This window comes from Talpa occidentalis, unplaced genomic scaffold (assembly GCF_014898055.3).
Source record: "Talpa occidentalis isolate TD23 unplaced genomic scaffold, MPIMG_talOcc4v2.1 talOcc4.16, whole genome shotgun sequence".
NCBI classification, from domain to species: Eukaryota; Metazoa; Chordata; class Mammalia; order Eulipotyphla; family Talpidae; genus Talpa; species Talpa occidentalis.
In genome coordinates, this window is record NW_023601653.1 from 71,428,598 (window position 1) to 71,440,256 (window position 11,659).

Sequence of the window (11,659 nt, forward strand, 5' to 3'; positions counted from 1 at the left end):
AACCCCTCCCTCCCTCGCAGAGATGCTCCCTGCTCACTTCATTCCTGCCTCATAGTTGAAATGACAGTGGCTCCCAGAATCCCTGGGGTGTGGGCAGGGTGATGGGGGTCTGGGGAGGCAGCCAGGCCCAGGAGCAGGTTAAAGTTACAGCCCTGGATAAGTGAGCCGGGTCAGCTGACGTCAGGGTGATGATGGGTGGAGGGGAGGGCCGGGCTGCTGAACTATAAAGATAGGTCAAATCAAATATAATCGGCTCGGGACGGAGCAAGCAGGCGAGCTAGGCAGCGTCCCCAAGCCATGGTCCCCACCAGCCATGGCTCAGCCTGGGTCTCGCTGCTCCCGACCCAAGTGCCCGAAGCAGGCTTTGGTTTCATGTCAGCAGCCTTCATCTGCCTTCCAAAAATAAGCCCCTGCCGCCATGCCGAGGGGAGAAAAACAAGAAGGGCGGTATTTTTAGGGACATTAATTCTGACCACGTGCCTGAGAGGCAAGGTGGATGGCCCTGGGACAGAGGCTGTTCATCACTATGTCCCGGGGAGCAGGACGTGTTCAGGGCACGCTGCAGGCGCTCGTCTTCCTGGGCGTCCTAGCGGGCATGGTGGTGCCCTTGCCTGCAGGCACCCGCGCCAACAGCACGCTGCTGGACTCCCGCAGCTGGGGCACGCTGCTGTCCAGGTCTCGCGCCGGGCTCGCTGGAGAGATTGCCGGGGTGAACTGGGAAAGTGGTTACCTGGTGGGAATCAAGCGGCAGCGGAGGCTCTACTGCAACGTGGGCATCGGCTTCCACCTGCAGGTGGCCCCCGACGGCAGGATCAGCGGGACCCACGAGGAGAACCCCTACAGTGAGTGCCACTTGCAGCCTACTGGGGAGGTGGGAGCCGGGGCTAAAGATGAAGGGGACTTACTTCTGCGCGTGGGGTCTTATAGGTGGGGGGTGTCATTCCCCATTTGGATGCCAATAATCAGAGCCGCCTCACCTTGCCAAGGTGCGTGCTCGACGTGCCGAGGTCCAAGCATCCTGGTGCCCTTCCCCACCACCCTCCAGAGCCCCGGGACACTGCTCACTTCAGCATCACGGGCCCCACTCTAAGACCACTGGGAAGCCATGAGGCAAGAGAGGGGGGGGCTTATGAGGACGTTGGAGCCAAATTAGACCAGTTTATTTTTATTTAACAAGCTTCTTTGTGAAGGAAAGCCAATAGCTTACAAAATTTCCAGCTGAAGCACACCCTTCCTTTGTAATTTTGGCCTACTGCCCCCTCTCAGGTGCTTAACCCACGTTGCTGACTGGGCAGGCGCTCCCATCCCAGAGGGTGGGGCCCAGCAGCCATCAGCTTCTGTGTGGCTCCAGTGTTTGCAAGATTAATTTGCAAACAGATTTGTTGAAACCTGTGGAAGACATATTTTTAAAAAATCAATGAACTAATCAGAATTCGCTTTTCTACCCAAGGCAAAGGGCCCTGTAATGAAGTCAGTGAATGTCAATCTGAGTAGTCACCTAAGTGGCCCCAGTGATCCCTCACTCTGATGTCAGAACCATCCCTTGCAGAACTGGGTTTGTCAACAGTACAGTGGCAGGACCTGCCAAGTCTGGCAGCAGGATATCCTAGAGTGAGCTTAGGGATAAGGCGATGGTCTAACCTTCTAGAAGCAGGGGCATGGGCTTAAATGCCAGTGGAGGGTCACCCCTGGTTGAAGATCCCTTTGATTTGCACAAGCCTTAGGTAACAGGCCCCCATTTCTTTGTCAGGCCTGCTGGAGATTTCCACAGTGGAGAGAGGTGTGGTGAGTCTCTTTGGCGTGCAAAGTGCCCTCTTCATTGCCATGAACAGTAAAGGAAGATTATACACAACGGTGAGTCTACCAGGCCAGGAGGCTCCTGGTGGGATGGGCCCTGACCTTGCATGGAGAAGAAGATCATGCAACATCTCCAGGAGAAAAGTGAATGTAGATTTGGCATAAGAGAAGAAGGGGTTGTGGGCAGAGCCTGTGCAAGGGAGGGGCATGGAAGCTGATTCTTCCTTAGCATCACAGTTAGTCTCTGCCTTGGATCTCACCCTGCTGGCTGCGGTCTTCATGATCGCGCAAGAACCATAGCTCAGAGGACTATGAGGCCTAAGCGAGCCCAGCCTTCCTGCATCAAGCTGTCATCCAGCCTTACAGGTTTAATTCCCTAAATTGAAGAGGCCCAGAGAAGTGAGACTTTCAGTCTGAGTCTGCTTTTCTCTACGGCCACCCCCAGAGGCGCACTCTCCTCTCCTGGGAGGAATAGAGATGAAGGTTAATTTCCTTACTTCCATCAGTGTGTTGAAATTTTATTTTAGGGTTTTAAGTCCTTCGACCTCTGGCCTCCCTGACATACCCCTGGGCTGGCACCTCCTTCTTCCTCTCTGTCACAGACCACCTTGGGAGGGGGTGCACTAGCCCTTTGTTAATCTAGCCAATGCTGAAGTGCATTTACCCAAATTTCTGCTTTCTCTGACCAACTCTTTCCTGGGTGTCTCTGCTCATGATTTGACTTATTTGAAAATATGGGCCGGGAGACATCCCTGTGTAGTTGAAGAAACTGACAGTTCTGACAGATATCAGAAGACTAAAAAGGAAGCAATGGTGGAGGAATACCATAGTTATTTATGGGGAGGGTGTGGAGGGCTGTTGCACCTCCCTTGGAGACAGACTGAGGATCAGGAAGTGAACAGAGAGCTCTGGGATTGGTGCCCGGTTCTGGGAATGACCCCAACAGAGGTCTGTTAGACACCCGAATGGGATGCCCAGGTGGCTTCTGTCCTGTCATCTGTCACGCTTATACCTTTCAGCCTGCGTTAGTTTAAACAGGGACGTGGCATGGACTAAAATCAGCAAAACTAAGATGTGGCTGGCAGGCAGGTGATTCAGGAGTTGAAACTCAGGACCCGAATCTGCACAGCAAAGGCCCTTCCGCTGTGGCCTTGCCTGCAGCGCCCAGGCAGGTCTGCACACAGCTGTGATTGGGCTTGAGACCTCAGAGACCCGGTGTCCCACCTGTCAAGTGAGGGCAAAGAACCACTGTCCCTCCCTGGGGTACTGGAAGACTAGGTAAGAGTACTCCGAGGACTCTGGAACCAGGTAGTCACTTATATTGTCTAAAGAGGATGAGGAGCTCTGCACAAAACAGCACCCCACTTTCCTCAAGGTGAGACTCCTTGGAGGACCATCTGAACTAACATGGTAGCCTGGTGATTTGTTAAAAGTGCTGATTTCCAGGGCCTCCCTCAGTGACTTATTTAAGGAGAACTGGGGTGGGGCCAGTTGATTTCATTGTCTTTCTTTTTTTTTTTTTTTTTTATAGAGGCATGTTTTTATTTATTTATTTATTATATTTGTTTGTTTGTTTTGTTTACACATGCACTGGGTACAGTCAGAAGCGCAGGAGGGTGAGAGAATTCACCAGAGCCAGAGCGGGGAGCAGAGCAGGCAGAAGGACTGAAGTACACTGCTGAGGGGAGCAGCGGGTGGCAGGAGAGGTCTGCGTGCCATGTGGGACCCTCCTCTGGTGGCCGGGGAGCAGCCGGGGATCGAACCGGCGCTGCAGAGGCCGCGGGCAGCTTCACAACCCAGCGCTCAACCGCTGCGCCACCGGGGAGGCCCTTCATTGTCTTTCTTTTGGAAGTTTCTCAGGTGTTCCTGAGGCACAGGCAGGCCTAGGGTCCATCAGGCTGCAGGGCCCAGGAGGGCTGGGGAGAGGCAATGAGACCTGGTACCTGCAATTCTTACACACGTTTACCACTCTGCAAAAGTGACTGAGAGCACAGCAGCATGGGGCCCACCCCAGTTTGGTGGCTGGGTGCTCGCTCTGCACACAGGGGTGCCTGGATTCCCACTGATCTGAAAGGGCACAGAAATTGGGGTTTAGGCTATGGGATCCTATGCAGGGGACTCGAGCAGAGCAATCTGGAAGGAAGCACGAAACTAGCACAGAAGCCCTATTTTTGCCACCTTTCCTAACAAGCTATTTAGTATTTCTTTCTCCTTGCCCAGAAAGGGATTCATCTGAGTCGGGGAGTCTGGCTGCCCTGGTGGGAGAAGCTGGGGGTGCCTGGGAATCAGAAGAAGCGCTGTCCAGAGCTTAGCAGGCCTCAGAGCAGCAAAAGCAAGGGAGCTGGGGCTGTGTCTTGGAATGGGGCTGCGTCCAGATGGAGGAGATGGTGGGGCGCTCGCAGCAACACTTTTAGGAAAAGAATTCCAAAAAGGTTCAAGGAGGTTGAGACCTGCAGGGTCCCCATTAGGCGGAGTCCGAGCCCGGGGGAAGCGGAATGTCTGCGCGAGGGTCTGCGGGTGCCTCACAACCCGGCCCGGCAGGCAGGCTGCAGAGCAGCAGGCTCCGGGTCTCCCCCGCGGGGGCTCCAGCCCGGGCCTCGGGGCTTTGCAGGGTTGGGCTCCAGATGCTCCCTCACCGCCCCTCCGGGCCCTTCGCACAGTCTAAAAAAACAATCGCCAACTGATCCCCGGAGCCAGGAAGACTCCCGCTGGGTGATGATTTCATTCACACCATTTCCCTTTAAGCCCCCGGAGCTGCCTCTTCTCCCAGGGGCTCAGCTGCTGGGACTAAATGGGATTTCCTCCGGGGCGAGGGGACCGTGCTGGGGGAGCGGAGCAGGGGACAACCCGTGTTCAGAGGAAACCCAGCTAGAAAAATGGTCGTCCCAAGTCTCACCTCTAGAGAGAGGGGTGCAGAGCTTCAAGGCAACGCCTCGCCCTCCTTGGACAATAGAGGTGTCCAGTATTGAGCACCTATTATTTACCTCCTCATACACCCGGAGGAGCGATTTCCAAGACTGGGATCTTTCCCTTGCTTTATAGAAGGAGCTCTGACTGGATCTGCCTTGAGACTCCTCAGGTAATGCAGGCAAGGCCGCAGCAGGGGGCATTTGAGGTACAGATGGGGCCAGACTTTCCAGCTGCATTTGGGCAGTCACTGACCTCCCAGCCTGGACCTCTCTACTCCCTCAGGAGTAGACTGAGGCAGCAATCAGTGGATTCCTAGCGCCTTGATTCTTTTTAAACTAACTAAATAAATAAATCAAGGGTCTGCACCTGACAGTGGTTCTATCAGAATCCTTTGAGGAAAATACTGAATGATAAAAAGCTCCTAGGAATTCAGTTTCGCCTTTGAGTGATTTTAGTTCTACTGGTGATGACTGTCCGCACCCTTTTCATTGGTAGCAGCAGGACAGGGTGCAGACTCTGCTTCCTGCAGAGACCTTTGATTATCCAGCATTGCGTAGGGTGGGGGTGGGGGGGAGGGACTAGGAATCCCAGTCTCCCTGGCTCAGTAAGCTGCTGTCCCATCTAGCAGAGCCTTTGGCTTTGCCTGTGACCTGCTTGCTATAAAGAGCTACACAGGAATGAGAAGAATACACCAGGTGAAAGCACTTTCAAACCCTTCTAAGTTGCCAATGCAAATGCATGTTAGGACAAGAGGTTAGACTACACAGACCTCTTCAGAGCTGGCAATGTCACTTCTCCATTGCAACTAAGAACAAAGAATAAGTAGTCAGGGACTACAGGAGGAAATGGTCTCAGGATTTTATTTATTTATTTATTTTTTTTGGTCTCTCACTGCCCAGCTTCTCATTCCAGCTCCATCCTCTGCCATGCACACACAGAGGAGTGACAGGGGCATTTAGCCAAGGGCAACCCTAAGAAGAGCTTTAAAGACAAGAATGCCCCTCCACAGGCCCACATGACTCAGCCATGCCCAAAGATAAGGAGTGGGAGGGGAGTGGATGTCTGGTTTACACCAGACTTTAAAGGGCATTTTTACTGGAGGTAACTCATGCTGAAATACCCTTCTGCAAATTGCCCTTCTCCATAGTCATAGTGAGAGCTTAAATGCTTTGCAGTTCAGTCCCACATGAGTCTGATCAGCCCTACATGGAATTCAAGACATTGTCACGCTGGGGCTAGAGGCCTGGCAGGCTCAGGAAATGTGATCTGGTGGAATTATTTTCATTTGTTCAAGTAATAATATATGGTAGCTGCTTTTATTAACACGGTGTTCACTTGGCGTGAGCGCTTTCTCACCAGAGCTGAGGCGCCAACATTCCTGAGCCGTGAGAACGCAGAGCTCAGGGATGCACGGCCGTGCACGAGGGGCTGGGGCTGGACACCAGCTGGAGCATTGATCTTGGCCACAGGAACCCCCTGAAGCATCAGCTGCATCAGAGAGTCCAGGGGAATTGCCTTGGCCTTCTGCCACGGCCCTGGTAGCCACCTGAACCCCAGGGATGACGGGGAGGGGCCTGCTGAATGGAATGGGCAAGAGAAAGGTCAGGGAGTGTTTCCAAAGCAAATCTCATGTACTTCTCTCTCATTTTGGATTTGCATGGAATTCTGGGGCAGTCTGGGAATGTGAGCTAGGCTGAGAAAAGGGGCAAATGAAAAAATAGTAGGAAATAAAAATGGGGGTATTTAAAGAATCAAATTCTGATGAACAAAGCACCGTGCATAGTCACTGTCATGCACATTTAAACAGTGGGTGTTTTAGGAGACCCAGAGGCTTGGAAAGGCTGGTTTCTCAAAGTGGACCCATCCTAGACTAGAGTCTAGGAGCAAATGCCTCCTGAGCACCCTAATTTCTCCCTCCCCACTCTCAGCCCCAAGATTTGATTTTCCCTATAGGGTTTGCAAACAACAGAGGAAACCTCTCTCTTAACCACTGTCCCATCAGAAACGAATTCTTCTGGACACTGATAGTGTGACTCACTCTGCATGGTTAGAACAGGAATGGCCTAGGTGTTGGAATGGTGGGGGGTTGTAACAGGCAAGGAGAAGACCCCTAGTTTCTGAAATAAATGTTTTCTTACTCCATTTCCTAAACTTCCTTCCATCCTGAATTCCTTAAAATAATTTATATATTATTTTATATATAAAATAATATATATATATATGACTAGGTAATACATACACAATTTAAAAAAAGGAATATTCCATGGAAATAATGTCTCACTCTGGAGTCCCTGTCCCTGGCAGCCACTGTCAGTAGCTCTGTGTTTCGTTGTTTTCAACCTTGTGTCTCCATTTAAAGAATCTTTGAGACCATCTCAGGTCAGTGCACAAAGCAGTTTCTTATTGTTTCTCTAGTGGGTCTGCAGGAGTTAAGTCAACCATGCCTTCCTGTGATACTTCAACTGTCTTCTGTCCGTTGTTGTTATTAATAATGCCGCAGCGAGTCACTGTCGTACACATGTGCGAGTGCACCAGTGGAAGGTAAATTGCTAGACCAGAATTACTCACCAAAGTTATAATCATTTTTTTTTTATTCTAATAGACATTCTCCAATGGCTCTACCTAGAGAGCCTCACGACACACACACCAATGAACATTAAATGCAAATTCCCCATCTCCTTGCCCTCACCAATAAAAGCATATTATCAAACACTTGTTCTTTGCAATGTAACAAAGTTCTGATTGACATTTTTCCCTCACTGGTGTAAGAGAAAAATTTTTTTCTTTTAAATATATATATGTATATATTATATATATTTTACATCATTGTTCATTTCTGTACAATGTTTGATTTCTCCTCTCAGATGTAGTGCCCATAAAATTCCCACCACCAAGACACCCATGAACCATCACCACAGTCTCTTTTTTTTTTTAAGATTTATTTATTTAGTTTGTTTATTTATTTAATTTATTTATACATGCACTGGGTACAGTCAGAAGCGCGGGAGGGTGAGAGAATTCACCAGAGCCAGAGCAGGGAGCAGAGCAGGCAGAAGGACCGAAGTACACTGCTGAGGGGAGCAGCGGGCGCGGCAGGAGAGGTCTGCGCGCCATGTGGGACCCTCCTCTGGTGGCCGGGGAGCAGCCCGGGATCGAACCGGTGCTGCAGAGGCTGCGGGCAGCTTCACAACCCAGCGCTCAACCGCTGCGCCACCGGGAGGCCCACCATAGTCTCTTGTGCTCGCCTTCCCCCACCCCATTTTAATCACTGTCCCTCCCTCTCCCCTGCTGTATGTCTCCAATTTATAGTTGCCTGCTAATGTCTTTTTTTTCCTCCCTAATCTCTTATTTGATTCCCTTATATTCCTCCTATAAGCGAAACTATCCAAATTTTTCTTTTTCCTTTTTATTTAACTGAGCATGATCCCTTCCAATTCCATCCATGTTGCTGCAAATGGCATGAGTTTATTTGGATCTATTTTCATATATTTAAAAATTATTTAGAATTTTCTGAGTCTCGTCTATTCTAGACATTGTCTATTTTTCAATGAGTTAAGGATTCTGAACACAGTAACAAAATATACTCTTTGACATCTCTGCATCGTAAATGCTTTTTTATCCTGTTTGCTATTAATAGTTTCATTTTGTTTAAGACAATTTTTCCAGGCTTCAAATTTATCCTTTTTTTATGGTTTCCAATTATCTATCCTTAGGTATTCCAATTATATCCTTAGGTATTCCTGACTCAAATTATTTTTAAAATGTTTTTGCCTCACTTTCACAGTTCTTTTTTTCAAACATTTAAATCGTTGCTCCTTTTGGAATGATGACATCATACATGAAACTTTATTATTACGTATTTTTTAAAGATTTATTTATTTATGCATACAAGAGCTGGGGTGCAGGCCAGAGGTGGGGGGGTAGTAAGGGGATTCACCAGAGACAGAGTGGGGGACAGAATAGGTGGCCCTATGAAATACTCTGCTGAGGGGAGCAGCAGGCGAGACAGGAGAGGTCTGCTCACACACTGTCCTCTGAGGCCAGGAACCCCACTGGTGCCCCAGCAAGCATGCCCCCCACCTGGATTTCTTTAGGAAGGTCGGATGCCTCTGGCACAGCGCATCAGCCCACCCAGTGTGTTTTCATAGCCAAGGGCCTCTGTCAGCAGGAGAGTCAGAAGTTATACTCCATCTATTTCTCTCTGCTGCCTTCTCTATTCCTTTATTTTTTTTAAAGATTCATTTATTTATACAAGAACCGGGATACAAGCCAGATGTGCAGGAGGATGAGAGGATCCACCAGAAACAGAGTGAGGAACAGAACAGGCAGACTTACGAAATACACTGCTGAGGGGAGCAGTGGGCGAGACAGGAGAGGTCTGCTGTGCCATGTGGGATCCTCGCAGGCTGGCCAGGATCGAACCCGCACTGCAGAGGCTGTGGACAGCTTCACAGTGCTGCGCTCAACCGCCTGCACCACCAGGGAGACCCTCTATTAGTTTAAAGACTAGATCCCAGGCCTGCAGTCTCCTGCCCTGCCCTCTGATCCTCTAGATCCCACTAGTTCCTTCCCAAGTAAAGCACAGGGCAGTTTCCCTGGCACCACCTAGGCAGGACGCCTTGGGGAGCACAAGGCCCTCTTTTCTAGGAATACAGGAGAACTTGGGTGATTTATTGGGAATGAACTTGCTGATGGGGGACGGGATGTCAGCATTTATTGCCAAACAGGTGCTCGCAGGCTACTCAACCAAATTAGCACCAAGGGGGCGATTTGTCACTGACCCTAGACTCCATGGCACCACCTGCCACATCAGGGATCAGGGTCTTTTCCCATGCAAGAATTGCTGCTTCTCACCATCTCTGTTCTTGCACGTCCCTGGAGAACTCTGAAGGTCTAGGAGACACAGGACTCAAACTAAACCCAAAGTGGGCTTCTCTAGGGGCTGGCACCTTGGGACTCATACTGAAAAAGAAAGACCAAGGAAATACAGATGATATATACAGCAGATAGTTCTGGAAAAGACCTGGGCTCATCCCTCCCTCTACTCACCCCGCCCCTTGCCTGCTCCCCACACCACAGAATTTGCAGAGAAGGGAACTGAGGCTGAGGAGGCAGAGCCTCCCCACGGTCATGTCCTGCCCCACGAGACCGCCTCTTGCTATGGCCTTGGGAAACCAGCTCATTCTATCCATTTCTAGTCCTTTTCCTGAATGGAATAAAGTACCATCCAGGTGTCCTGAGCGGAAAGTCAAAAGACCTGAATTTTCCAGCTTTTGCTCCTCCCCATGTGACACCGACCACCCACCCCTTCCCTGCCTTGCTTTCGTCCTGGTGAAGGAAGGAGGGAGACAGGGGACCAGCACAGAGCCAAGGTCTCCTCCGGTTCTAACCTTCCTGTTCCCCCAGGGCCTAGATCTCCTGGCAGAGGGAAGTTGGGGTGCTGGCCACACTCCCCGCTTATAACTGAACCTCACCGTCCATTTCTCTCGCAGCCCAGCTTCCAAGAGGAATGCAAGTTCAGAGAAACCCTCCTGCCCAACAACTACAACGCCTACGAGTCGGACCTGCACCGAGGGACCTACATCGCGCTGAGCAAATATGGACGGGTCAAGCGGGGCAGCAAGGTGTCCCCGATCATGACCGTCACCCACTTCCTTCCCAGGATGTAGTGCCTTGAACGAAGGCTCACAAGTGAAAGCAACATCTTTCCCACCGGAATTTTGCACATGTGAACGATGCCCCTTTCTCTCCTTGACTCCTCGGGAGACCTGCGTGGGTTCCCTTGGCCACCGGCAGCCACGGCACCACCCCGGAGAGGGGCTGCGGCCAGCACTGCAGAGTGGCAGCGGGACCTGCGCTCCGACCTGACCTGAGGAAAGACGATACAGATGACACTATGGAATGTGACCAGGTGCACAGGAAAAGGCCAAGCCAGGAGCATGTGGGTGCTGGGGTGTTTCCATACATCTCTATACGTTGTCACAGCAAAGGCATTTCAAAGCATCGGGTTTCTTGCTCCCAGCAGCCTCTCTGCAGGAATCTCTCTGTCTGCAAAGTCACTTGTCAAACCAGCAGGATGGATGTGTTCTCCGGGATGCCTCTTTCCATTCGTCTTTCCGTTCAGAGGTCACTGACTGCACAGGCAGCGTGGGTGACGGGGAACGGTGGTCCCCTAAGTGCAGGGAGGGAGGGGAGAGAGGGAAGATTTAACTGTACACCGGAAAGAGAGTGGGCAACATGCCCACTTCCTGCCTGGGAGGGCTCTGGGGGATCTTGTCAGGGAAGCTGGGGGAGAGGGGTTCCCTGCTCAGGGAAGGGGGCACAGTGGTGTCTAGGGTGCCTGGGGAAGGCCTGCTGGAAGCCGAGGAAGGGACTGGATGTTCTGTGGAGGGCCCTTCTGCCTGGAGGATTCAGGGCTGCACGTGGCTCCAAGAACAGGCCAGGGCCAGGCCGCCTGCCCGTAACTTTTCCTCACTTTGAACCGGGTCTTATTTTATCCTCAGATGACAAGGATCCTAATAATGGCAACCTCTTTGGCAAGGGGCTGGGAAATAGGGCATGAAGGAAGTAGAGAGGCTTTGGATCACAGATGATAAATCCTCTCCAGCTACGTCCAGGAACTTCACCCAAGTTCTCACCCGATACTCTCACTTCCTTCTTGGTCATCCTCATCTCACACACGCGGGTGCCTGGATGCAATCGCACGGGCACCTTGACCTCCAGAGTTTGCCCCTCTAGCCCCCTCCAGGCAGAGAAGAGCGATAATCCCGTGAAACCAAACAGCCAAGCTGGAGTGGCTCCTTGTCTTGCAGTGTCTTCATGTCTCCTGGCCTTTGAGAGTATTTAAAGCAGAGGCTCCCCAAGTGACTATAAATGTTGTCTGCCTGGAGCCTTCAGATTCCTGAATCATTGGGCTGTTCCTAAATCTGAAACCAGAGAGAGCCAGATCAGA

At 51.0% G+C, this 11,659-nt stretch overlaps 1 protein-coding gene across 1 annotated transcript; it reads left to right on the top strand.

Moving 5' to 3' along the window:
• The first annotated feature begins 253 nt into the window (after positions 1-253).
• Positions 254-10,440, top strand: FGF6 (fibroblast growth factor 6). The gene is made up of 3 exons (XM_037515343.1): positions 254-842; positions 1,751-1,854; positions 10,200-10,440. The coding sequence occupies exons 1-3, from the start codon at positions 497-499 to the stop codon at positions 10,374-10,376; spliced, it is 627 nt and encodes a 208-aa protein (XP_037371240.1). The 5' UTR covers positions 254-496; the 3' UTR covers positions 10,377-10,440.
• Positions 10,441-11,659: the final 1,219 nt, after the last annotated feature.

Bases quoted from the DNA above. Each gene is read 5' to 3' on its own strand.
- FGF6 (XM_037515343.1), top strand. From the start codon at position 497: ATGGCCCTGGGACAGAGGCTGTTCATCACTATGTCCCGGGGAGCAGGA. The intron at 843-1,750 runs GTGAGTGCCACT...TTTCTTTGTCAG, and splicing joins CCACGAGGAGAACCCCTACA to GCCTGCTGGAGATTTCCACA. The intron at 1,855-10,199 runs GTGAGTCTACCA...TTTCTCTCGCAG, and splicing joins AAGGAAGATTATACACAACG to CCCAGCTTCCAAGAGGAATG.